General features: G+C 41.9%; 2 protein-coding genes and 1 non-coding gene across 7 annotated transcripts in view; 1 reads left to right on the forward strand and 2 right to left on the reverse strand.

The window, feature by feature from the left end:
* LOC129818662 (transcriptional regulator Erg-like) overlaps nt 1-19,967 on the forward strand; it is a 105,958-nt gene extending 85,991 nt beyond the window's left edge. For 3 of the 5 annotated variants that reach the window (XM_055874784.1, XM_055874794.1, XM_055874803.1), the window contains 9 exons: nt 6,010-6,164; nt 12,598-12,801; nt 15,609-15,689; nt 16,155-16,229; nt 16,714-16,776; nt 17,063-17,119; nt 17,215-17,262; nt 17,597-17,659; nt 17,827-19,967. In XM_055874784.1, coding sequence (XP_055730759.1) covers nt 6,010-6,164; nt 12,598-12,801; nt 15,609-15,689; nt 16,155-16,229; nt 16,714-16,776; nt 17,063-17,119; nt 17,215-17,262; nt 17,597-17,659; nt 17,827-18,347 — 1,267 coding nt within the window. In that variant the 3' untranslated portion in view covers nt 18,348-19,967. The remainder of the gene's footprint in view (nt 1-6,009; nt 6,165-12,597; nt 12,802-15,608; nt 15,690-16,154; nt 16,230-16,713; nt 16,777-17,062; nt 17,120-17,214; nt 17,263-17,596; nt 17,660-17,826) is intronic. The other 2 variants (XM_055874812.1, XM_055874821.1) reach the window with 2 other exon arrangements.
* LOC129834091 (U7 small nuclear RNA) lies at nt 1,676-1,728 on the reverse strand. The gene has a single exon (XR_008756207.1). It is a non-coding gene; the product is annotated as a U7 small nuclear RNA (small nuclear RNA).
* Nucleotides 19,961-23,865, reverse strand: LOC129818683 (ATP-sensitive inward rectifier potassium channel 15-like). The gene is made up of 2 exons (XM_055874833.1): nt 22,596-23,865; nt 19,961-21,977 (listed from the first exon to the last, which is right to left on the reverse strand). Exon 2 carries the CDS (start codon nt 21,906-21,908, stop codon nt 20,889-20,891), a length of 1,020 nt encoding a protein of 339 aa, XP_055730808.1. The 5' UTR covers nt 21,909-21,977; nt 22,596-23,865; the 3' UTR covers nt 19,961-20,888.
* Nucleotides 23,866-25,827: the final 1,962 nt, after the last annotated feature.

Raw genomic sequence — 25,827 nt, forward strand, 5'->3', positions numbered from 1 at the left:
CATCATAAAATGGGTCCTACTTTTGCTGATCTTTCATCAGAATGTTGTACAAGGGGTCCTTTGTCCAGAACAATCGTTGTTTGGATTTAGAACGGCCTTTTTCCCTCTCGATTTAGCAAGCACACTTGCCAAGTGGCGCAAATCTCTCCATGTCAACAAACGGAAGAGAACGGAACACGGCAAAACTCCCGAAAAAATTTCAATAATCTGATTAAACTATATTGAAAAAACGTACTTTACGATGATATTGTCACATGTATCAAATAAAATCAAAGCCGGAGATAGTAGTCACCTATAACGACAGCTTTTCAGAAGGCAATCCCCGGTTCCTTCTCGCGCCTTCCTGAAAACAGGAAATGGGTGACACGTCATTCCAAGAGGATTTATTCCAACTCAGATCAAGATATACACTCAATTTCTTCTCTCACTGCCTCTTGACATCTAGGGGAAGGTGTATGACGTGCATGTATACCACAGGTGTCAAACTCATTCCACGGAGGGCCGAGTGTCTGCGGGTTTTCGCTCCTCCCTTGTACTTGATTGATGAATTAACATCACTAATTAGTTAGGAACTCCCCACACCTGGTTGTCTAGGGCTTTATTGAAAGGAAAAACCAAAAACCTGCAGACACTAGGCCCTCCGTGGAATGAGTTTGACACCCCTGATGTATACTAATACGTATCATGCCCATTTATAGGCAGGACCTAGAACAGAGCATAGTTTTCAGACTTTCCACTTCCTGGTCAGGAAGTTTGTGCCAAATGAGTTCTGTTTTACTCACAGATATAATTCAAACGGTTTTAGAAACTAGAGAGTGTTTTCTATCCAATAGTAATAATAATATGCATATTGTACGAGCAAGAATTGAGTACGAGGCCGTTTGAAATGGGCACCTTTTATCTGGCTACTCAATACTGCCCCTGCAGCCCAAACAGGTTAAATATTAGACATTGCCCACCAGCTGATATTGACAAAAAGACACACACGCCCACTCCTCGTCTTACCAGACGTAGCTTTTCTGTTCTGCCGGGGGCATTGAAAATCTCTCCAGCTCTATATTATCCGTGTTGTCGTGCAGCCACAACTCGGTGAAACATAAGATATTACAGTTCTTAATGTCCCGTTGGTATGATAATCGTAATCGTAGGTCATCAATTTTATCTTCCAATGATTGCATGTTAGCAAGTAGAATTGATGGCAATGGGAGTTTACTCGCTCGCGTATGGATTCTCAAAAGGCAGCCCAATCTGTGTCCTGTTTCCCTCCATCTTTTCTTCACGCAAATGATGGGGATCTGGGCCATTTCCAGGGAGAGCAGTATATCTTTCTCGTCGTAATCGTTAAAGGAAAAACCTTCTTCCAGTTCGTGGTGAGTAATCCCTGTTCTGATGTCCTGAAGTTATTTCCGGTCATAGGAGACAGTAGCAGCAACATATGTACAAAATAAGTAAAAACAGAAGTTACAAACAATGCAAAAAAACAAACAAAATAGCACAATTGGTTATGGGCATTTAAATGTCAGCCATCCACTTCGGCGCCATTTCAATACTATAGTAATTAATGTAGTGTTTTTTTCAGATTGTATTATACTGTAGTATTTACTGGTGGGTTTTTGAGAACCTTACTGTAGTATTTACTATAGTCTTTTTGTTTTATTATCTTAAACATAGCATTGGAGGCTTCTCCTTGAGGAAACCTACTGGAGAAATATTAAAAGAGCAACTTTTCCATAACCGGTAGGTAGGTAGGTAGGTAGGAATGAAGGACTGGGGTCTGAACGGATAGTTCAGAACCCAATATGTGGTCTAAACTTGGCATGTAAGTTTCTTATTTATGGGTGGAAAAAATTGGGATATGTGGAGGGGAATGGGCAGGGTGTTTTTGCAGACTGTAGTGTTTTTGCAGACATTACTGTAGTATTTACTTCATAGTTTTTTTGCAGACATTACTGTAGTATTTACTATAGTATTCTACATTATACTACAACATTCTGTAGTAAGAACTACACCTGATCGAGGGATACTATATTGTTTAGAATAGTATTCTACAGTATACTACAGAATTTAGTACCCTAGCTACTGCAGGACATCAACACAGGCAGACCAGAAACAGACACATTTTTCTGACAATGATGACGTTTTGCTCAGGATGTGATTTGGTTGGTGTGAATCTATTTCCATACTGGCCTCCCTTGGGGGGTGTTTTGCTGTGCCAGAACAACCCACAGTTGACCTCAGCTCATCACTGATTTCAATTGTTTTTATCAATTGAGACCAAATACTTGCTGGCATCAATCAATCAAATGCTACAGCGGCAACATGCCATACTCTTTTGTTCCAGACTGCATCAGATACTTGGGCTACACGTACTGAGACAGAAGTGCGTTGTTTCCCTCACTCGGATGATTTGCAAATTGAAGTAAAATTATGAAAACACAGATGAAAATACAGACATTTTAATATTTTTATTGGTCAAATATTTGGTGAAGCCTGGCTTCCCATGGCATTCATGAATACATGCCACTGCAGATAGGCCTACTTTCACAATTAATTAGGGGAAGGCTGCAGCAGTATGATCTTCTGCCCAAACTGTTAAACTCAATCAAGTGTAAATTGATCACAGAAAGACAATTTGGTTGTCTACCTCTCCAGTTGGAAAAAATGCTGCATTTGACTGATATGACATATGATTCGAAATCTTGAAGTATGGGCTATGTGCGTTACATTTTAGGAATGCATGTGAAGCATGATTTGTGTGCAAATGTTCTATAAAACTAATTGTTTTAGGCTTGTTTGATCGTGAAAACATGGTTGCGATAGAATATATTTTTCGTGGGTACATTTTATAGTAATTTGGGCCATCTGAATTCTCCCCAACTTCATTTTCGTATTGAACGTTTTATTGTGGCCTAGTTTAGTATCAGGCGTTCTTTTGCAACAGCTTGAAACTTCACTCCTAATACTTCCCAATATGATATTATCAGATTTTTTTGTTAAACTCAAACTAATAGAATGTTTTTCAATCAGGCGCATTTCGAGGGACTTTTTAGTCCCAAGTCACACCTTGGACATCTCTCACCTCTTGTTTAACTCATAGATCCAGATATCACATCCTTATGGCTTAACCTCTGTAGGGTATGTGGGACGTAGTGTCCCACCTCATCAACAGCCAGTGATACTGCAGGGTGCCATATTCAAAACAACAGAAATCCCATAATTTAAATTCCTCAAACATACAAGTATTTTACACCATTTTAAAGCTACACTTGTTGTAAATCCAGCCAAAGTGTCTGATTTCAAAAAGATTTTACGACGAAAGCACACCAAACGATTATGTAAGGTATGAGCCAAGTCACAGAAAAAGACAGCCATGTTTCAAGCTAAAGAGAGCATTAACAAAAAGCAGAAATAGAGATAAAATTAATCACTAACCTTTGATAATCTTCATCAGATGACACTCATAGGACTTCATGTTACACAATACATGTATTTTATGTTCGGTAAAGTTCATATATATATCCAAAACTCTGAGTTTAGGCAAGACGCTACTGTATCACTTGGCAAAAAGCCTGAGAAAATGCATAGCGCCACATTAAAATGAATGACTATGAAAATTACTATAAAATCAAACTTTCATTAAATCACACATGAAAGATATCAAATTAAAGCTACACTGGTTGTGAATCCAGCCAACATGTCAGAATTCAAATAGGCTTTTCAGCGAAAGCTTCCGATGCTATTATCTGAGCATAGCACCATTGTAAACAAAAGAGAGAAAACATTTCAACCCTGCAGGAGCGACACAAAACGCAAAATAAAAATATAATTCATGCCTCACCTTTGACGAGCTTCTGTTGTTGGCACTCCAATATGTCCCATAAACATGACAAATGGTCCTTTTGTTCGATTAATTCCGTCGATATATGTCCAAAATGTCCATTTATTTGGCGCGTTTAATCCAGAAAAACACCTGTTCCAACTTGCTCAAACATGACGACAAAATATATCAAAGATTACCTGTAAACCTTGCCAAAAAATGTCAAACTACTTATGTAATACAACTTTAGGTATTTTTTTACGTTAATAATCAATAAAATTGAAGACGGGATGATATGTGTTCAATACAGGATTAAAACGATATGTAGCATGCCTTCTGTTTGATTGAAACGCATGTCTAGGACACCAGGAGTGCCTCGACTTCAAGATGGCCGTATTTCTTCATTACACAAAGGAATAACCTCAACCTATTTCTCACGACTGTTGACATCCAGTGGAAACCGTAGGAACTGCAAGCAAGTTGCTTAGAAATCTGGTTTCCCAATGAAAATCATTGAGAGTTCCATATTCTGGGAAGGCAATCACTCAGGTTGTGCTATTTGGCTGAAAGTTACCATTTTCTTCCACCTGAAATATTCGTAGTGAAGCATTCACCTGATTATTTTTATATGGTGACCCTCTGAACCCCATTGACTCTAGTGTCTGCAGCCTAGCTGCTAATGTTTATGGACACATGTAAGAGAGACCCCCTTTGGGAGGCCGCATTTCTGCCAAGTGAAAAAAACAGAAGGTATTTAAGGCGGTCTATGTTGCAGCAGCAATGTGGTAATTTCAGTTGAAAGTCTCATGTTAACATTCCAATCTGGAACCTGGATCAAAAGAAATGGACACCAACATGTTGTCAATGGACAGTCTTTGGGACTACCAGCACTACAGGCAGTTAATCCTGAGAATAAGTATAAAACCTCTCTCGATGAAAGTGCCGTTGAATAGTTACTGTAAAATTTAGGACTAACATTAATTGTTAGCGTTCACGCTATTGAAATAAGACTGGATTCAAAAATACCTCTAACACCAGATCTGACAATAAATCACTTTTGTGTTTTTTTTAAACTTTGAAACAGCTATTCCCAAATCACATGCATCTGGCCTGTACCCGTGGCACTACAGCCTCTCCATCAAGGCTGGGTCGGTAGAGGCCAACAGTTGGTTGACACATGACTTTGATTCCAATAAATGGTCCCAAAATGGTTAATATCTTGGCCAAGGGAGGTTGATATGAATTTATGTGACATTCCATGGGTAATCTGTCCCATCTGTTGACCGCGCCCTGGGGGAATCAGCAGCTATAATAAGGGGAGAAGAGTAATTTGGAATGGGGTCATTTATGGGGTCCAGGGCCTCTGGCACTACTCCCTCCCCTCTACTTTATTTTAGTGGAGATCCCTCTCTTTTTATGTGGCTTCAGGAGAGCTGCGGGGCATAGGTTGCAGCCATAGCTGGTATAGATGAAAAATCTGAGACTGCTTTGTTTCATAGTCTGTGGTGGGAGGAGAGTTGAAATCACAATGACACTGTCTCCTCTGTTTGGGCATTGAGGCACATGCTATCATTGTTATGGGGTGATTTTGGGGTAAACATGAATGGATGTGATAAATACATGAACAACAGATAATAATCATCAACAAACAGTTTACTAATGGTTAACAAACAGTTGATAAACAGATGTTCCAATGTAGTGTCATCATAAGAGGGCCTAGGTCTCAGAGAATGCTGCCGTGAGTGTGATGAACGGACAGCGAGTCTGATCATCTGAGACTGCTACAATATCAGCAATCAAAACTCTTTGGTTTTGGTAGCCTGAGATCGCTAACCAACGGAAGACCTGGCTAATACACATGAATGTTCACAATATTGTATTGTACTGTCCTAGATGTTTGTTATTTGTGTAACTTTGTCCTCAGGCTAGAATGTCTGGTGAGACTATGATTTGTGCCTAGTGGGTCTACTGCTTAGCCTGATATGTCTGTGTTTTTTGTTGTAACCTTAGTCTTTTTGAACCACATCAAACAAGAAGTTCCTTCACTGGAAAAATAAAGTTATTCTAATTCTAATTCTTGATGAGCATTGCAAGGGTGGTATATTTCACCCCTCTGGGATTGACTCTGCCCATATATGGGTGACTCCGCCTCTTTTTGACTGACCCCATCACTCTGTGTTCTGTCCTGACAGGAACTCTCCTGATGACTGCTGTGTGGGGAAGAACAGAAAATTGTCCAGTGGAGGTGAGGGCGCTGCCCCCGTCACATACAGCAGCTACCTGGAGGACAAGCTCACCGCTCCCCCCAACATGACCACCAACGAGCGCCGCGTCATCGTTCCCGCAGGTAACAGAACAGCTCAACACCCCAATATCCACCACAGTGATCTGAACACCAGAATACTTTTCTATAGACAGCTGAAGCTCTTAGTTGGACCTGCTCAATTACATTGGGTCGACTCACCTGTCTTCAATTGAGATGATAATCAATATGCACATGTAAACATAGCTTAAGAGGACCCACTTTGGAATGAGAAGCAGGACGTTGCCATCTCTGCTTAATAAAGAAGCCTTCAATACCAGTCCCAGTCAGTCAGGTCCAGTATGTGGTCACTCACTGCCTTTGATAAGGGGACCTCATGTCTCTCACGTACAGTGCATTCATCTGTCACAAGGAGAGACTTCCTGTGATCTGCAGCACAGAAGCCCCAGCATTTTGTTGCCGAGTATGCTGTTCATTGTCTAGACCATTTCCTATGGTTCTCGTCCAAAGGGGTGGAGTAAGGATCAGGTTGAAGGAGGGGGCTGTGAGTCCCTGCCAAACTGGAGAAAGGTATTATTATCAGTTCCCCATTCACACACCTAGAATACAATAACTGGATCCTGACTGGAACACACATAAGGCTGTAAAGCAGCCAAATAAAGCCAAAACCTTTGAAATTAGATTACTGTAGATATTTTCCAGAATGAAAATGACATACTAAGGTTTTTCTTTGATTTAAAGTCAGAGATCGACAATGCATAGTCACTAGATGTATACATTTTTCTATTCCTGGCCTATGTGCATCAGGGTTTTGAGGACTACACTTTTATGAATTACATGAAGCGCAAACCAAAGATCACACTAGATCATGCTCCATCCTCCATCCGGTAAACCAAAGATCACACTAGATCATGCTCCATGTTAGCCTTTGTCACAGAAATGTTTCCAATGGAAAAACACCATAGAGTAACTTTTTTTGAGTAATTTCCCCACAGAAAAACCTGTCCATTGAGGGCACGCAGCACTGTATTCTCTATCTGGGGGTTGTGCATCACAGTTTTTCTGGCTTAGCGCAACTTCCTCTTCAACTGAAGCTGACAAGGACAATGACACGGCATGTTAAGAACATCCTGTTTTTGCTGTTTAGTTAGAGGAGGACAATAGGCACACACTGCTTCATGGAATATAATGGGAGGTCATCATTCAACTGGCTTTTCTGCTCTACGTATAGGAAACACATTCCTGATATTTTGGTATAGGGACTTGGGGAGATAATTTAAACTTCAAATACATACAGAGCTGTTCCTATATGATGCACAATGCATCCCTTAGGGCATTTTAAGAAGCCTCAACCCCCGCCCCTCCGTCCTCAACCCACAATCTCTGCCATATAGGAAAATATTGTGTTGTGAGAAGGTCACTCTGGTTACTTTTTATAAAGGCATTATACTCCAAAACTAAATTATGTTGACACCATCTGAAATATAATTTTCCCTTTTAAAACAGTATAACCTGTAGCCCAACTGATGCTTGCCTGGCTACCCACACTCCTTGCTCCAGCCAAACGCCCACGTACGTTTGTTTCTTCTCCGCAATGAGTCTGTATCTGAGTACCTCCCCGGCGATTTCTAGAACGCAAACACATTCTAACCATTCTGATTGGTCCCAGAAACTGATGTGTTGTGCCAGAGTCAGAACACATGTGGGTAAAGCGGTTATTTTAAAGTTTGTCATTGGAATTGATACTTGTTTTGTACTACACCCTTCATTTTGACCTCACCACAAACAACTTCAATGATGGCAGTCTCAGACTGAAGTATGTCGCAAAAGATAGAGCAGCGGAAGAATTCCGTTTGAGTTGTCAGGCAAAACTGATGCGACATATCGGCTTTAAATAATAGGCTAAAGCATGGGGTTGCCCATCTGCATTTACCTAATTGAAAACCCCCAAAATACTCAATGCATCAAATGCTACAAATCAGTCAGTGCTGTTTAAGATCAGGAAGGACAATTTCTATTATTCTCATGACCATGGCCTTATTTCTATTACAGCCTATTGGATGGGTGTCATTCATGTCCCTTTCACCCAGTTCAATGCAACATTGATAGGTTTAGGCTACTACATGATACTCAAATTTTCCCTATACCCATCATGAGGTTGCTACAACCTAGCCTATGAATTAAAGTTTACAATGTAGGTGCACAGGTCGAGAGGAAAATGTAAGGTGACAGACAGTGACACATGGACAGACAGTGACACGTTCAATACCGCCGTGCACACTCTTGCCTGCATATACAGTATCAATGAAAAGTTTGGACACACCTACTATTTCAAGGGTTTTTCTTTATTTTTTACTAAACTCAGCAAAAAAAGAAACATTCCTTTTTCAGGACCCTGTCTTTCAAAGATAATTCGTAAAAATCCAAATAACGTCACAGATCTTCATTGTAAAGGGTTAAACACTGTTTTCCATGCTTGTTCAATGAACTATAAACAATTAATGAACATGCACCTGTGGAACGGTCGTTAAGACACTAACAGCTTACAGACAACAGGCAATTATGATCACAGTTATGAAAACTTAGGACACTAAAGAGGCCTTTCTACTGACTCTGAAAAACATCAAAAGAAAGATGCCCAGGGTCCCTGCTCATCTGCGTGAACGTGCCTTAGGCATGCTGCAAGGAGGCATGAGGACTGCAGATGTGGCCAGGGTAATAAATTGAAAAGTTAGTACTGTGAGACGCCTAAGACAGTGCTACAGGGAGACAGGACGGATACCTGATCGTCCTCGCAATGGCAGACCACGTGTAACAACACTTGCACAGGATCGGTACATCCGAACATCACACCTGCGGGACAGGTACAGGATGGCAACAACAACTGCCCGAGTTACACCAGGAACACACCATCCCTCCATCAGTGCTCAGACTGTTCGCAATAGGCTGAGAGAGGCTGGACTGAGGGCTTGTAGGCCTGTTGTAAGGCAGGTCCTCACCAGACATCATCGGCAACAACGTCGCCAATGGGCAAAAACCCACCGTTGCTGAACCAGACAGGACTGGCAAAAAGTGCTCTTCACTGATGAGTCGCGGTTTTGTCTCACCAGGGATGATGGTCGGATTCGCGTTTATCGTCGAAGGAATAAGCGTTACACCGAGGCCTATACTCTGGAGCGGGATCGATTTGGAGGTAGAGGGTCCGTCATGGTCTGGGGAGGTGTATCACAGCATTATCGGACTGAGCTTGATGTCATTGCAGGCAATCTAAATGCTGTGCGTTACAGGGAAGACATCCTCCTCCCTCATGTGGTACCCTTCCTGCAGGCTCATCCTGACATGACCCTCCAGCATGACAATGTCACCAGCCATACTGCTTGTTCTGTCCGTGATTTCCTGCAAGACAGGAATGCCAGTGTTCTGCCATGGCCAGCGAAGAGCCCGGATCTCAATCCCATTGAGCACCTCTGAGACCTGTTGGATCGGAGGGTCAGGGCTAGGGCCATTCCCCCCAGAAATGTCCAGGAACTTGCAGGTGCCTTGGTGGAAGAGTGGGGTAACATCTCACAGCAAGAACTGGCAAATCTGGTGCAGTCCATAAGGAGGAGATGCACTGCAGTACTTAATGCAGCTGGTGGCCACACTAGATACTGACAGTTACTTTTGTCTGTGGAACTTGTTCAGTTTATGTCTCAGTTGTTGAATCTTGTTTTGTTCATACAAATATTTACATATGTTAAGTTTGCTGAAAATAAACACAGTTGACAGTGAGAGGACGTTTCTTTTTTGCTGAATTTATTTTCTACATTGTAGAATAATAGTGAAGACATAAACTATGAAATAACACATATGGAATCATGTAGTAAGCAAAAAAGTGTTAAACAAATCAAAATGTATTTGATATTTGGGATTCTTCACTGATGGACTTCAATGCACAACACATCAGATGTGACCAGGTGAAAATACCTTTCCAAGCCAAACCATATCATTACCGCTACACACAGCCTACATCGTTATCACCATATTAGCTAAGTGATGTCATAGTCAACATAGCTAACAGAACTAACGCCTTAGTCTGGCCTCCCGAGTGGTGTAGCGGTCTAAGGCACTGCATCGCAGACCCGGGTTCGATCCCAAGCTGTATCACAACCGGCTGTAACCGGGAGTCCCATAGGGCGGCGCACAATTGGCCCAGTGTCATCCGGGTTAGGGAAGGGTTTGGTTGGGGGAGGGGCTTTACTTGGCTCATCGTGCTCTAGCTAATCCTTGTGGTGGGCCAGGCGCCAGCAGGCTGACTTTGGTCTTCAGTTGAACGGTGTTTCCTCCAACGCATTAGGGCAGCTGGCTTCTGAGTTAAGCGGGCGGGTGTTTAAGGAGTGCGGTTTGGACGCATGACTCGAACTTCGCCTCTCCCGAGCCCTTTTGGAGTTGCATCTATGAGAAAAGATCACAATTGATATTGGAAGAAAAAGGGAGTAAAAAACAATTATAATGAAGAACTAACGTGTTAGTAAACCTGCTACAATCATGCAGTAACGTTACAGTGTGCAGTTCAATAAGCAGATTAGCAGTTACCCCGGTGGGCCCCGGTGGCAATAAATTTGTCAAACCAAAAGCTTACCTTGACTTGGAAGAGTTCCAGTGTTGTGTTGGATAGTCATAGCTAACATAGCATTCCTCTGTTTGAGCTGAGTATTTGTGTAGGCTAAACTAGCTAGCTAGCAGCATTTACTAGCTAAGTAGCTAAGTGAAGGTGAAAGTCTCTCTCTCTCTCTTGGTTCTCCTTTATTTTTGAAGATATTTATTTGTTCAAAACTGTTTAACTATTGCCTCTTTCTCTCTTTGAGTCAAGTACTCACCACATTTTATGCACTGCAATGCTAGCTAGCTGTAGCTTATACATTCAGTACTAGATTCATTCTCTGATCTTTTGACTGGGTGGACAACATGTCAGTTCATGCTGGAAGAGCTCTGATAGGTTGGAGGACATCCTCCGGGAGTTCTCATAATTACTGTGTAAGTCTATGGAACGGGGTGAGAACCAAGAGCCTCCTAGGATTTGTACTGAAGTCAATGTACCCAGAGGAGGACGGAAGCTAGCTGTCCTCCGGCTACACCATGGTGCTACCCCACAGAGTGCTGTTGAGGCTACTATAGACCTTCATTGCCAAACAGTGTGTTTTAATCAAATATTTGGTGACGTGAATAGATTTAGTATAGTTTTATTTAAAAGGATAACTTTTTAAATGTTTTACTATAAAAATTTAATGAAATTCACTGAAGAGGATGATCCTCCGCTTCCTCCTCTGAGGGGCCTCCACTGCTACAAATATACTGTGCGTTGTAACATGTCACCCCAGGGTTTTTTCTGGAACAAAATGGGGCTTAGGTGGTGGGCGTGGTGGAGGCATTGTAATGGACATGGTCAATGGCGTGGTCTCCAACCAAACATTTTAGAGGCCCTGCTCTTGGCTGCAGAGACGTTTAACTTTTAGTTAAATTTCCTGCATTTGTACCATATTTTGTCACGGGGCTGAGAGAAAAAAATGCTGTTTTGTAGCAAATGTTCATAAAATGTGACTCAAACATTATAACAAAATCAATGGAGGCCCCATGCCATGACATTTTTTGAATGTTAGATTATCCCTGACTGTCTAGTTAATATGTTGGTGATTTTTTGTTCTCAAAGATGATCTTATTAAAAAATATATAGGTTCATTATTTTCTGTACATACTTTATATCTGGTGTTAGTCGTTTAGGTTTACACTGAAAACGTTTTACCACCACAAAAAGGATTAGTGGCCCGCTGTTGCTAAATGAATAAAGGGGGAACACTGCGAGTGCCAGACAGCCAGCCTCCCCTTTCGACCCACTGATCCTTGCCTCGTGGTGCTGTAGAGATAGATGCTCACGGAGTTACCGTTGCCTCTGGCTCCTTGCTATCTGAGCCAGTGTAAGTTATCCTGTTTACTCCTTAGGGCTCTGGTCAAAAATAGTGCACTATGTAGGCTGCCATTTGGGACACTGGGCCGGTGCTGCTAAATATGGCTGGAAAGGAGGGTCAGACGACGGTGTGGTCAGCTGTTTTTGGATCCTGTTATGTGTGTGCCAAAAGAAGGTGTGTCAAACTGGTGGGTTCCTGTGAGTGAGTGGGATGTTTGGTCCCAGTTGTATGATCTCTGGGAAAGAGAGCGTCAACGTTCTAAACACAGTTCTCAGCAGTCATCTAATTGGACAATTTTAATTGCAAAATGTTAAATTAATTTAGAAAATGTTGGTTAATAAAACCAATTTCATTGCAAATGTACACTCAAACCTATTATCATATAAAGAATGGGAGTAAGTATGAACTGTAAGAAAATAAGTAAGAATGAAGGTAAGAGTTTGCTGTGAGCTCCATTCTCCTTTCTCTGTGAGTGGGATAACTTGTTCCACTGCTCTAGTTCCCTGCTCCAGTTCCCCTGCATGGTGATAACACAAATCCCCCCCTCCTATGTTGTGTCCATGGCCTGGCAGATCCCACGCTGTGGTCCACGGAGCATGTGCGCCAGTGGCTGGAGTGGGCAGTAAAGGAGTATGGCCTGCTGGACGTGGATCTGGCTCTCTTCCACAACGTGGATGGCAAAGACTTGTGCAAGATGTGCAAAGAGGACTTCCAGAGGCTCACGCTCAGCTACAACGCAGACATCCTGCTCTCCCATCTGCACTACCTCAGAGAGAGTGAGTCTAGTATCTTCCTTCTCCTCCTCATCATCATCCCTCTCTGCTCTCCTCCCTCTACATGCTCCCGCCTTCTGCGCCCTTCACTAGCTGGCCAACACAATGCAATGGCAGGCAGGCAGTAAAGAAAGAGGCTACAAAGGGGTACTATTGAAGGGCTGCTGTGGTCTGGTGGTCCATCTTTTTCTACCTCTATACCAGGGGTACGGTTAGAGAACTTGTCCTGGTGGGTTATAAGTTAAGCAGGCTTAAGGGGCTTTAAATATTGGTCTTAAGGCCTGCATACACTATGGCTCTCTAGGACCAGACTTACCTAGATTAAGGAGAAAGTGGAGTATGAGATGCACTTTTTGAAGTTCTCATAGCTTGTCAAAGTTAGGGCAGATCATGTAGCCTTTCTGTAGCGAGCCTCAGTACTCCTGTCTGTGTATAGTCTGCATCCAACTGAGCTCTCACTGACATTCTCCGGGTTGCCTCAGCTACTTTGCTTGACTGCAGATTAGAATGAAACCTGATGAAGGAGTCCCTGTTGTTGCTGCTTCTGCTGCTTTGGCTGAATGACTCACTGCTCCAAGACCTGCTTTCCTGTCCAGTGACACCTCACCTCCTCTCTACAACACATGCATTGGTGCATGTCGTCCACATGCTTCTTCACATGCATACACACACACACACACACACACACACACTCATTCTGGTTTTAAGTTGTTAACATTAGATGTTACAGTGGTAGATGTGTAGTAGCAGTAGGAGTAATGGTGGCAGTAGTGTAACAATAATAAAATAATTAATAATATGTTTTTAAAGAGGAATAGGTACACTACATCAATAAAGTCATCATTGGCACCCATCTTAAGAAGCATATCTGTTTATAGTCATTTGTCAGACTCTTGAGATTATGTTTATCTTTGACATTCTCTCTCTCTGCTCTCTCTGAGTCCAAGTTCCATTTGATCGTGCAAAGAACTTTCCAATGAACCATTACTCTTTTCATAGTGACTGCTTGTGGGTTTGTTTGTTTGATATCAGTATCGGTTTCGGTAGGGTTCACCCACAGATGTGCAGAGGTGGTTAGTGATGGGAGAAAGAGGAGAACCAAACAGATAGAGCCAGCCAGACAGAGAAATGAGAAATCCAGGTAGCTTGAGTAGTTCAGAGTTAATTCTTGTGTGTCATCATTATGTGCCAAAAACTGTCACCATTCAGACTAAATGTAGGTACAGTATAACATTGGGTGATTCCATGCCAGGACATCCCGAAAATATTTTGGGTATCTCAGATTGTTCTGTGAATTCTGACATAGAAACTTCATTGGGAGGAAGGATGTTTGACATGCTTTTTACATTTGTACAATGAAAGTGGCCGATTTAGGCCCTTTTTAGACCACTGTAAACATGCCTCCTGTAAGACCTTATGATCCATGAACCGTACGATACAGACAACATATTTTTGCCATTTTACTCCTTATAGTGTGCTCTCAAATATGGAGTATGTCTATATTTTGAAATGTACACATTCATATATTCAACATAAAATATATTCATATGAAGCCAATTTTATACATTGACGTTATAGGTAATTAACCAATCACAGCCCTCCTGTAGGATTGCACATTCAGCAAATCACCAGCAGAGGGAGTTCCCTTTGAATCCATTTTCCCATTCACTGTGTTGTTGGTGCTCATAAAATGTATCATAACTTCAAAACTAGGAGAGAGCCCCCTCTGGAAATTTGATGTAATTTTAGAGTATATTGTTGCAAACATTGTCTTAAAATTAACAAAATCAAAAAGGGTACTTTTTATTAATATGTTGAATGTTGAATAAATGAATGTTAACATTTTTCTTTTAGAATCTTGAAATACTCCATATGTTAGAGCCCGCTATAAGGAGTATAATGACACCAAGATGTTGTGTATCATGTACGGTTCACAGATCACAGGGTCTTACAGGAGGCAGGGGCATAAACTGGCCACTTTCATCCTTCCTCCTGATGGTGTTTCTATGTAGAAATTTCCAGAACCATATGACATACCCCAAATATCACCCCCATTGCATTATTCCACAACCCTGTGCTTGAAGTGTTCTTGATATGCATGAGTCTCACGAAAATCTTTTGAAAGGTCTTTTCTTATACATTACTTTTAGTGTAATCACCAGTTCCCACACCCTCATTGAAATACTGTGGGCAGTTTGAAATTGATAAGAGAGAATTGCCAATATTAAAAATAGTTGCTGGATTTGGCTTTGAGGTCTGCTTGACTGGAAAATACACTAGTGATGGGGGGGGAAAGAAGAAAGCCCTCACAAGCTTTCCTTTCATCCCCCTCTCCTATTTTTGTTTTTGGCAATGGCTGCTACTTCTCTTTCCCCCTCATGTGTACACACGCTCACCGAATTTACTCTGGAGGAGGGAAAAGCGATGGATTCTCACGGACGAATGTGGGCACGAGTGATTAACTGTTTATTTGGGTTGGCCCTCCCTACCATTGTCTTACTTACAAGCTCTCTCTCTCTCTCTCTCTCTCTCTCTCTCTCTCTCTCTCTCTCTCCCCCCCCCCCCCCCCCCACACTCCATTGCCTCACCACTCTATCTCCCTGTATCGCTCCTTGCCTGTTGAATGTTGCCTCTATGGCAGTTCAGAGAGCAGCCCCTACCTTAGTGCATCACTAATGGTCTGTGTTTGTGTTATGGCTGCCCCCTCCCCCCTCCCCCTCAACGCATCACTCCTTGCACATCATAGGTTGTTTTGAGCTGTTCTATTTTTTTGGTTCATCTCTTTTTCAAAAGAATGTTTTATTTCTCAGCTCCACTTCCTCACTTGACTTCCGATGATGTTGACAAAGCCTTACAAAACTCCCCGCGGTTAATGCATGCTCGCAACTCAGGTAAGGAGTCCCCTGCCCCCCTTCTCTACCTCTGGCTTTGCTCCCGCCACCACAGTATCCTCACACGCACACAGTGCCCATCTATGTATATACAGTGTACTCTTTATATACATTCACACTGCTTTTTTGTATTCATATGATTATCAGATTATGCATCAAGTAATCAAATTGTATCTTTTGTTGTTATTATTTCTAATGTGTTTTTGTTATGTGGTGCAGAAGTTACTGTATGCTGGTGCAGTTATGCATTGTAGCTGTAGAGTGTAGAGGAAAGCATGTGCTAAAGTCTAACGTTGATGCATACTGCTGTAATTGTCCCTGTGCTGCACGAAATCCCTCCCCACATGGATAATCGTCAAAGCAATTAAACTGGAACATTCAGGAATTGTGTCATGAGAGGTTGTCATTACAGGTACATAATCATTTACATAATTTATTAATGATCCTCTCTTTCACTCTCTGCAGGAGGTGCGAGTTTTATTTTCCCCAACACTCCTGTTTATCCCACTGACAACTCCCCCAGAGTCTCCACTAGGCCAGGTGGGTGATTCATCACTCCTATAAGTTTATGTAGATGAGGCATAAGTGCATACTGTAAGCACATCCAATTACACTTGTAGTGGAGCAAGGTACAGGGGTAAAGGAGAAACAAGGAACCACATACCTTAGAGACAAAGTACTACATTTTCCAAATTGCCCAATGCCCATGTACAAATACACATAAACAAAGATGTATTTAGAAGTTTGTCTAAAAAAATGTTTAGAGGTTTTATTTATTTTTCAACTCAAGCATCCCTTGCCCTTAAAATAATACTCCAGACTGCAGTAGTTGTGCCTCTGTGTTTGGGCCGCTTGTATTATGGGAAGTTTCTGGCAATCCACAACTCTTGCCTCAGACCGATGAGGTGAACCACAGAAATGCACTCACCCATCAGTATATTTTTGTTTTTATCATAGCGCCCTCTAGGGTTAAGGTTCATAGCTGCAGGCAGCAGGTTCATTTGTCATTTATGATATTTTACAGACCTGGCTTATGAAGCAGCCAGAAGATCTGGCTGGGCTCCTCAAGCTGTGTCTTCCACCAAAGGTAAAGAGTCACAATGTACTGCACATCGGTCCTTTGTCAAAACATGGCACTCCCTTTGGTTTTCATCTATTGGGAAATGTGTAAAAGTACATTACAGTGAATTTAAAAGAATAGGCCTACATCTTTACAAGCCTGTAGACTAAACATAAACAAAACAGGTCAGACACAATCAGAAAACAGGAATTTGGATACCTCAAGATAAGAAGCTATTTCTCCACTGTATACACTTGGAAATTTGCTCTCAGGGAAACCCCCTGTTAATATTTTGGGAACTTTATCCCTCAAGGTTCCCAGCCCTCCCCAACCATTGTCACCAAAACAGAGGAGCAGAGGCCTCAGCTAGGTAAAATATAAGCTTGAACAGTACTCTGAAATAGATGTTGACTGAGCCGAAAAAAGAAATGTATCCTACTAATGTGAATCTTTTTCACTTCTTAGATCCTTACCAGATCCTGGGGCCCATGAGCAGCAGGCTGGCAAACCCCGGTGAGTTTTCGGGTGGGTGGAAGTGATTATCACTTCATTAGACAAGATTAAAGATTTTAGATATTCATATTACAACAAAGGCACCATTTATATAAATAGTTGTTTGTTAGTGACTTTTGCTATGAGTAGTTCTTGTGGTGTTGACTGTAACATGTCTTTTTGTAGTTGTTATGGTGATGACCGCCTGTCTATCTCCAGACTGTATTATACATTTTTTATGTGTTGATTCCATGTCTCTGTCCAGACTGTATTATAATTGTTACGATATTGACTCCCTGACTCTGTCCAGACTGTATAAGTAATTGTTACATGTTGACTTCCTGTCTCTGTCCAGACTGTGGCCGGGACTCAAACAAACCGCAATCCGCCGACATCGCACTACTCTTGAGCTTTAAAGGTAATTTACGTTTGAGCTGACATCAGTAGCGTTTACCTTGAATGCGATCGTGAACTTCAAGGAAATTGCCTTTGAAAGTGAAGTGCAGTGTGATGTCGGCGTAGTGCGGTTTGAATCCCAGCCAGTATTAGTAATTGTGACTGTGCTGACACACTTTCTGCCTGCAGGCTCGGGACAGATCCAGCTGTGGCAGTTCCTGCTGGAGCTCCTGTCAGACAGCGCCAACTCCGGCTGCATCACTTGGGAGGGCACTAATGGTGAGTTCAAGATGACCGACCCGGACGAGGTGGCGAGGCGCTGGGGCGAGAGGAAGAGCAAGCCCAACATGAACTACGACAAGCTGAGCCGCGCCCTGCGCTACTACTACGACAAGAACATCATGACCAAGGTGCACGGCAAGCGCTACGCCTACAAGTTTGACTTCCACGGCATCGCCCAGGCCCTGCAGCCCCACCCTCCAGAGTCCTCCATGTACAAATACCCCTCCGACTTATCCTACATGAGCACCTATCATGCACACCAGCAGAAGGTCAACTTTGTCACGCCTCACCCCCAAGCGCTACCTGTCACCTCCTCCAGCTTCTTTGCTGCCCCCAACCCCTACTGGAATTCCCCCACCGGTGGTATCTACCCCAACACCCGGCACCCAGCCACTCACATGCCCTCTCACCTGGGGACTTACTATTAGACCTGCCAGGGGGAGGTCGTCTCGCAACTCTAAAACTGGGGGAAGAAACGGGAATAAACCGGCAAACACAAAGGGCAGTTTAAGAACCAAATTAAAACGGGCAGGATCAATAATGAAGGAATAATGTAGAGGTAGGGTGTATGAGCTAGAGGTAGGGTTTCATGCCCTAGAATTACTGGTGTAATTCTAGGGCATGAGCAGGTAAGGGAACTCAAGGTTTTTTAAAAGATTGAGAGGAGGGTTACAGACATGTCGCTATAAGACGATATAGGAGGGCACACTGTAAAAAGGGCAATAGAGGATGTTGCTATGACCAAGGGCATTGTGCGACGTGTAGTTTCTGAGAACAATGAAAGACAAGTCTTTGAGTAGACGTAAAAGGGAGTTATCAGTGGACTATTTAACATGATCATGTCCTTTTTATGAAGGGCGATAAATATACCCCAAAAATACCATATCTGCATGAACAGTTGCTTATTATATATTATTTTTTTAAACTATTAAACTACCTTATTTAAAGAAGTTAACATATCAAAGACTGTACAGATTAGGCAAGGTAAGTGAGATGTAAGTGAGGAGAGGGGTGTGGTGTTGCAAATGAGTGTGTACTTTAGAGTACACAGAGCAAGTAGGGAGGAGTACTAAACTTGGCTGTAGTAAACTGTGAAATGAGCACCAGCAGGAAACACCTTGGGTAGATGTGTGCTAGATGGTCATGTCACATGACCATGGATGGACTCACAGACTGGTTGTGACCAAGGATGGGGAAACATCAGAGAGGATGGCGGATCATCAAAAGACAATGAAATATGTGAAAAATTAAGTATTATTCCTTTGGATATTATTAGCCTTATGTCTTATCAGTATTAGTATACTATATGGTAGTGCATATGGCATTATTGAACGTAAAGGAACTTTTTTTAAACTTGATTGTTATTCTTGAAAACAATTCATCAGTGTTTTGGAAATTGAGAAAAACTGGAAATAAGATTCGTAAAATGTAATGTGTGACCTCAAATCTTTTTAGAAGGAAGGAAGGAAGGGTTTTCTTGACCAGTGCCTTACCACAGAAACTCCCAGTTCACCTGAAGAGATTTTACGAAGTGCTAATTTTGTATTATTGTTTTTCTGAGTCACGAACGCTGTGCGTTTGTTAGATTGAAGTATACAAGTCAGTGTTATATTTCTCTTTATATGATAAATATATAACTTATGCATTTATACACTACGAGTTGATCTCAGCCAGCCAAAGACACAGACAACGTTTTTATATTAGATATAGTGACAAAAAAAGTAATGGAAATGGACCAAAGCGGGCAGTAAACAAAAACCTTTTTTTTTAAACTATTGTTGCCTTTGAACTTTAATCTATGTAAACAGTTTACAACATAAACTATATATACTAATCTAAAACTGATTGTGTTGGCCAGGCAAGGCATTTCAGACCTGTTCAGTATTATTTTATGGGATGCAGGCTTGGGTAGAAACTATAAACTGGCAGCCTTGTAAGCTGAGAAACAGGACTGAGATACTGAGATTGTTGACTAAAGGGATGATAAATATCATGTACTTTGATAGATTTTCTACAGTGTAATTTCTAATAAAGTATTTTCAACCAAAGTGCTGTCCTCTCTTGTCTTAGAAGGTCAAAGATTGTGTGTTATTGTGCTCTGTCTGCATACAGTAAAGAGAAGTTGCTCCCATTGTTTTGACCCAAAACGTTCAGTGTGTGCCAACAACCAAACGACAGACCTCGGGTTCGATTCAATCTGTACCGCTGAAGCGTTGCAGATTGCACAATAGAAATGTAAAGGTAATTTCCGATTGAGCCGACAAATGCAGCGTTTGCCGTGAATGCAGTCTCCATTGCCTTTAAATTTCAATCACGCTGTAACTTGGAACTTTTGCGATACGGATTGAGTAGAGCCCTTAATTGGCTCGAATCTAAGAGATGAGGAGTAGAGCAGTGTGGGATGTGGGTAATGGGAAGGGGGATAAAAACATCCCTTCAATCTCATAATGGCATATGAAACATCTCTTCTTCAAAGTCAATGGTTTATTCGTAGACAGAAAAAACACAGCTCTTAAGCGCTACACACTAAATAAGTTTTGTTCTATCCCCATCTGCCCTTAGTGTGAAATTTGTATAATATCTTAAAATATCCAACTTGAGTGATATAAAGAAACAACATCTTGAATCCGCTTTCCTGGAATCCTATGTACAGGTTAAATATTTCTAGTACAGCAATAGTTGCTGCCACAGTTCCACTCAAACACTGGCACCTGAGACCCAGTCCTTGTTTTGCCTGTATGTCCATATTCTCCTATTATATGGCTTGTGGATCCAAACGATGTGCTAGTTATACACTGCACCTGAATTTACATGAACATGAGTTTATTTGCTTAAAAGTGTCATCATTCACTCATGCGTATTAGGTTTAGCAATTATATGAAATATAAACAGATATATTTCCGTAATGCGTGTTTACAAATTGTTTGGGTCATGTTTATTACCAGTGTCCAACATGTTTGAGCGACCTCTTATTCCTTCTTGTACTCCTCCAGTTTCAGCTTATCTTTGTTGTTGCTGGGGAATGTAGGGTCGCTGCTCACCTGCACCTTGTCAAAGAAGTTAAAGTCGGCCACGTACTGGCCACCAGGGGTGCTGAAGAGCACAGGCTTGAACTTGTAGTCCCACAGGATCTCCTGGGGAACGTATGAGGTGCGGCTCTGACAAGTGGCTGCCGTGGACTCCATGGTGGCATTAAGGGTGACCAGCAGCTCAAAGTCACGCGTCCGCAACCTCTCAGCGGTCAGCCCCGCCAGCGGGCTACTCTCATCCAGCACGTGGTAGAATGTGAGGGGCAGGATTAGGAAGGGGCACTCCCCGCATGAGTCTATGTAGAAGTCCACAGCCGTCTGGCGGATCAGAGTCTTCTCGCCCTCCTCGGTCACATTGGGTGAGAGCAGCTTGCCCATCAGCTGGCACTGGATCAGCAGGCTCTTCCTCAAGTTGGCCACACGCACCATCAGACATAGTTTACCATCGCGGCGGCAGATCACTGCCAACTGGCTGAACTTGATGGTCTCGGCCCGCTTTTTGGGTCGCGCCAGCTTGGCCAGAAAGGCTCCGGTTACAAAGATCTCAGCCAGGCCCGTGGTGACCAGCTGGACCAGCAGGACGAAGATGGCCAGCGGACACTCGTCGGTGATGTAGCGGAAGCCGTAGCCAATGGTAGTCTGTGACTCCAGGGAAAAGAGGAAGGCCCCGGTTAGGGTCTCGACGTTCATGACACAGGGCGTGTGGTTGGACAGCAGCTCACCCTCGAAGTCACCGTTGCCCATGCCGATAAAGTAGAAGATGACGCCAAAGAGGAACCAGGTCATTATGAAAGTGGAGGAGAAGAGGGTGAGCTTATAGCGCCACTTCATGTCCACCACCGTGGTCCAGATGTCGTGGAGGTAGATCTTCACCATGCCCTCCACGTTGTCAATGCGCACTTGGTTGTGTCCATTCTTGGAGACGATCCTCCGTTGGACATCTGCCTTCTTGGTGGTCATCTTGGTCTTAAGTGTGTTCTCTGTAGTTGCCACTTTGTTGTCACCCTATTTGCATTGCAAGCAGTGGGACTGAAAAAGAAGAAGCAATGTTAGTCAATGGCAACAAACTAGGACACAGTAGGTAACACAGTTCAGGAATAGTTCAAGCATTAAATGAGCCCGTTGGACAAATGTCAGTTACAAAAACATTCTCACTGGAGCTACTGTAGCTGGTTGGTTTCATCCAGAAATTAGGCAATTGATAAGATATTTCCACACACCTAATTTCACAACACAGATATTTAACCTGTTAGATATTGTATGTCCTCCATCGGATGTTCACATACAGTATATCACTGAGCCCAAAACATTCCGCTAAATAATGTCTAAATATTATGTTATATCTATTCCCCACTGAAACACACAATTTTTACATTTAAACAGGGTTTCTTTAAGAATATATGCAAAACCATGACATTTTTGTAAATCTAGATTCTTCATTTTGCCAGTTGACACGGCAACTAGAAAAATAGAGCTCCTCATGACAGAAAGCTCAGGATTATTATTTCTATGGTTAATAAGAAATTATGGAAAGTTGTAAATTAACTCAGTAGCATGCAGTAACACTTTCTGTAGAACGTCTTACAAAGTTCTTACTTAACTTCTCTAAGTTACTTTTAAAATGCAAGGAAGTTGTATAATACTCACGTTTAGTGTTGATGCCTTCTCAGGTGTGGCTTCATTTGCTCGCAGTAGTTATAATCTGCAATGTGAACCTGCTGTAAAACCCCTTCTTCAGAGTTCCACAATGTTCTCTCCTCTTTGTCCTCTTTGGCACAATGATATTTAGGACATTTTGTGAGAACAAAAAGGAGAGAGAAGGAAAAAAGCTTATTCAATGAGTTCTTGGCTACCTGTAGGTAAGCTTTTATTTCAAGTGTGGGACAAACTCCACCTATCTACCCCACCCTACCAGGGGCAGGTATGCAACAAGTGCTCCCTTTCACACTTTTTTAAAATTCTCTGAACTCGTGGTTTGTTTTGTAGTTCCATGCATGATTGTTGTTTCTTTATACACACACCGTGATTTACTATCTCCAAGGCTTAATAATGTACTGACAGATATTCTAAATCCTTGACCAGAACAGAAAATGAAATGACCCTGATCTCAGCCTATATTATTTGACTATGGTATTGTATTAAAGGGAAGATATGATGCAGTCGAAAGCTAAAGACAAATGGAAAAGCTGGGTTCAATATAATGACATGTATTGCCATTATTAAATGGCAAGTCAAATCACAAATCACATTGTATGTAAAATCACCACATCGAAAATACAGGAATTGTTTTTCAAAGCGCATGTACTGTATGTAGGGAACTGGAAAGTGGGGACCCATGACCCATATCTAGCCAATAAGGAATCTGTATAATTGGTAAACACAAGAAGTCTCTCTCCAGATTTAATGCAATCCTCTGTGTAACTATTGCGCTGTGACCTTGGATTACATTACAAGATGTGCAGATAATAGCTCCTTGGGTTATTCATTAACTGAGCTAAGGGCTGGTGCTAACAATATACACTGAGTGTACTGCTCTTTCCATGACATGGGCTGACCAGGTGAATTGAGCTGAAAGCTATGATACCTTATTGATGTCACTTGTTAAATATACTTCAATCAATGTAAATGAAGGTGAGGAGACAGGTTAAAGAAGGATTTTTAAGCCTTGAGACAATTGAGACATGGATTGTGTATGTGTGCCATTGTGAGGGTGAATGGGCAAGACAAAATATTTAAGTGCCTTTAAATGGAGTATGATAGAATGTGCTAGGCACATCGGTTTGCTTTAAGAACTGCAACGCTGCTGGGTTTTTCACGCTCAGTTTCCCGTGTTTATCAACAATTTGTATTTACTATAGATAAATACATGTATTATGCCAAGGCAGCAGCTACTCTTCCTGCGGTCCAGCAAAATGAAGGCAGTTATACAATTTTAATATCATTGAAATACATTCACAACAGATTTCACAACACATTAAGTGTGTGCCCTCAGGCCCCTACTCTACTACCATGTATCTACAACACAAAAGCCATGTGTGTGTAGTGCATATGTTATCGTGTGTGTATGCATGTGTCTGTGCCTATGTTTGTGTTGCTTCACAGTCCCCGCTGTTCCATAAATAAAAATTTTGTATCTGTTTTTTAAATCTAATTTTACTGCTTGCATGAGTTACTTGATGTGGAATAGAGTTCCATGTAGTCATGGCTCTTTGTAGTACAGTGCGCCTCCCATAATCTGTTCTGGACTTGGGGTCTGTGAAGAGACCTCTGGTGGCATGTCTTGTGTGGTATGCATGGGTGTCCGAGCTGTGGGCCAGTAGTTCAAACAGACAGCTCAGTGCATTCAACATGTCAATACCTCTCACAAACACAAGTAGTGATGAAGTCAATCTCTCCTCCACATTGAGCCAGGAGAGATTGACATGCATATTATTAATGTTAGCTCTCTGTGTACATCAAGTACATCTAAGGGCCTTTCGTGCTACCCTCTTCTGAGCCAATTGCAAAATCTCTCTTTGTGGCACCTGACCACACAACTGAACAGTCAACAAAATTACGGTCTGTAGGACCTGCCTTGTTGATAGTGCTGTAAAGAAGGCAGAGCTGCGTTTTATTATGGATTTCTCCCCATCTTAGCTACTAATATATCAATATGTTTTGACCATGACAATTTACACTCCAGGGTTACTCCAAGCAGTTTAGTCACCTCAACTTGCTCAATTTCCACATTATACTTTACAAGATTTAGTTTAAGTTTAGGGTTTAGTGAATGATTTGTTCTAAATACAATGCTTTTAGTTAAAAAAATATTTAGGATGAACTTATTCCTTGTCACCCATTCTGAAACTAACTCCAGCTCTTTGTTAAGTGTTGCAGTCATTTCAGTCGTTGTAGTAGCAGACGTGTTTAGTGTTGAGCCAGTGGCATGTCGTTAGAAAATATTGAAAAAAGTAAGTGCCCTAGACAGTTGCCCTGGGGAATTCCTGATGCTACCTGGATTATGTTGGAGAGACTTCCTTAAAGAACCACAATATAGCAGGGGTGTAAAGCCATAACACAGACGTTTTTCCAGCAGCAGAATAGGATCGATAATGTCAAAAGGCACACTGAAGTCTAACAAACAGCCACCACAATATTTTATTATGAATTTCTCTTAGTCACCAGTCAATTTGTGTAAGTGCTATGCTTATTGAATGTCCTTCCCTATAAGCATGATGAAAGTCTGTTGTTGACTGTAAATACCATTGTCTCTGGTAAAAAATATTTTTTCCAAAAGTTTACTATGGGTTGCTAACAGGCTGATTGGTCAGTTATTTTAGCCAGTGAAGGAGGCATCACTATTCTTAGGTAGCGGAATTACTTTTGCTTCCTTCCAGGCCTGAGGGAACACAATAGTAGGCTGAAATTGAAGATATGGCAAATACGAGTGGCGATGTCGCTATTATCCTCAGTAATTTTCCATCCAAGTTGTCAGACCCGGGTGGCTTGTCATTGTTGATAGACAATCATTTTTTCACACTCACTTCAAAATTACAACGCATGTCTTTCATAATTTGGTCATATATACTTGGATGTGTAGTGTCAGCGCTTGGTGCTAGCATGTCATACCTAAGTTTGCTAATATTCCCAATGAAAAAGTAATTCAAGTAGTTGGCCATATCAGCGGGTTTTGTGATGAATGAGCCATCTGATTCAATGAATGATGAAGCTGAGTTTCATTTAAGGTGCTCCAAAGCTTTTTACTCTCATTTTCTATGTAATTTATCTTAAATCAAATGTTATTGGTCACATACACATGAGTAGCAGATGTTAATGTGAGTGTAGCGAAATGCTTGTGCTTCTTGTTCCGACATTGCAGTGATATCTAACAAGTAATCTA

This window comes from Salvelinus fontinalis, chromosome 2, assembly GCF_029448725.1.
Source record: "Salvelinus fontinalis isolate EN_2023a chromosome 2, ASM2944872v1, whole genome shotgun sequence".
Lineage (NCBI taxonomy): Eukaryota > Metazoa > Chordata > Actinopteri > Salmoniformes > Salmonidae > Salvelinus > Salvelinus fontinalis.

Excerpts from the sequence above, each read along its gene's own strand:
- LOC129818683 (XM_055874833.1), bottom strand. The coding sequence starts at position 21,908 with ATGACCACCAAGAAGGCAGATGTCCAACGGAGGATCGTCTCCAAGAAT.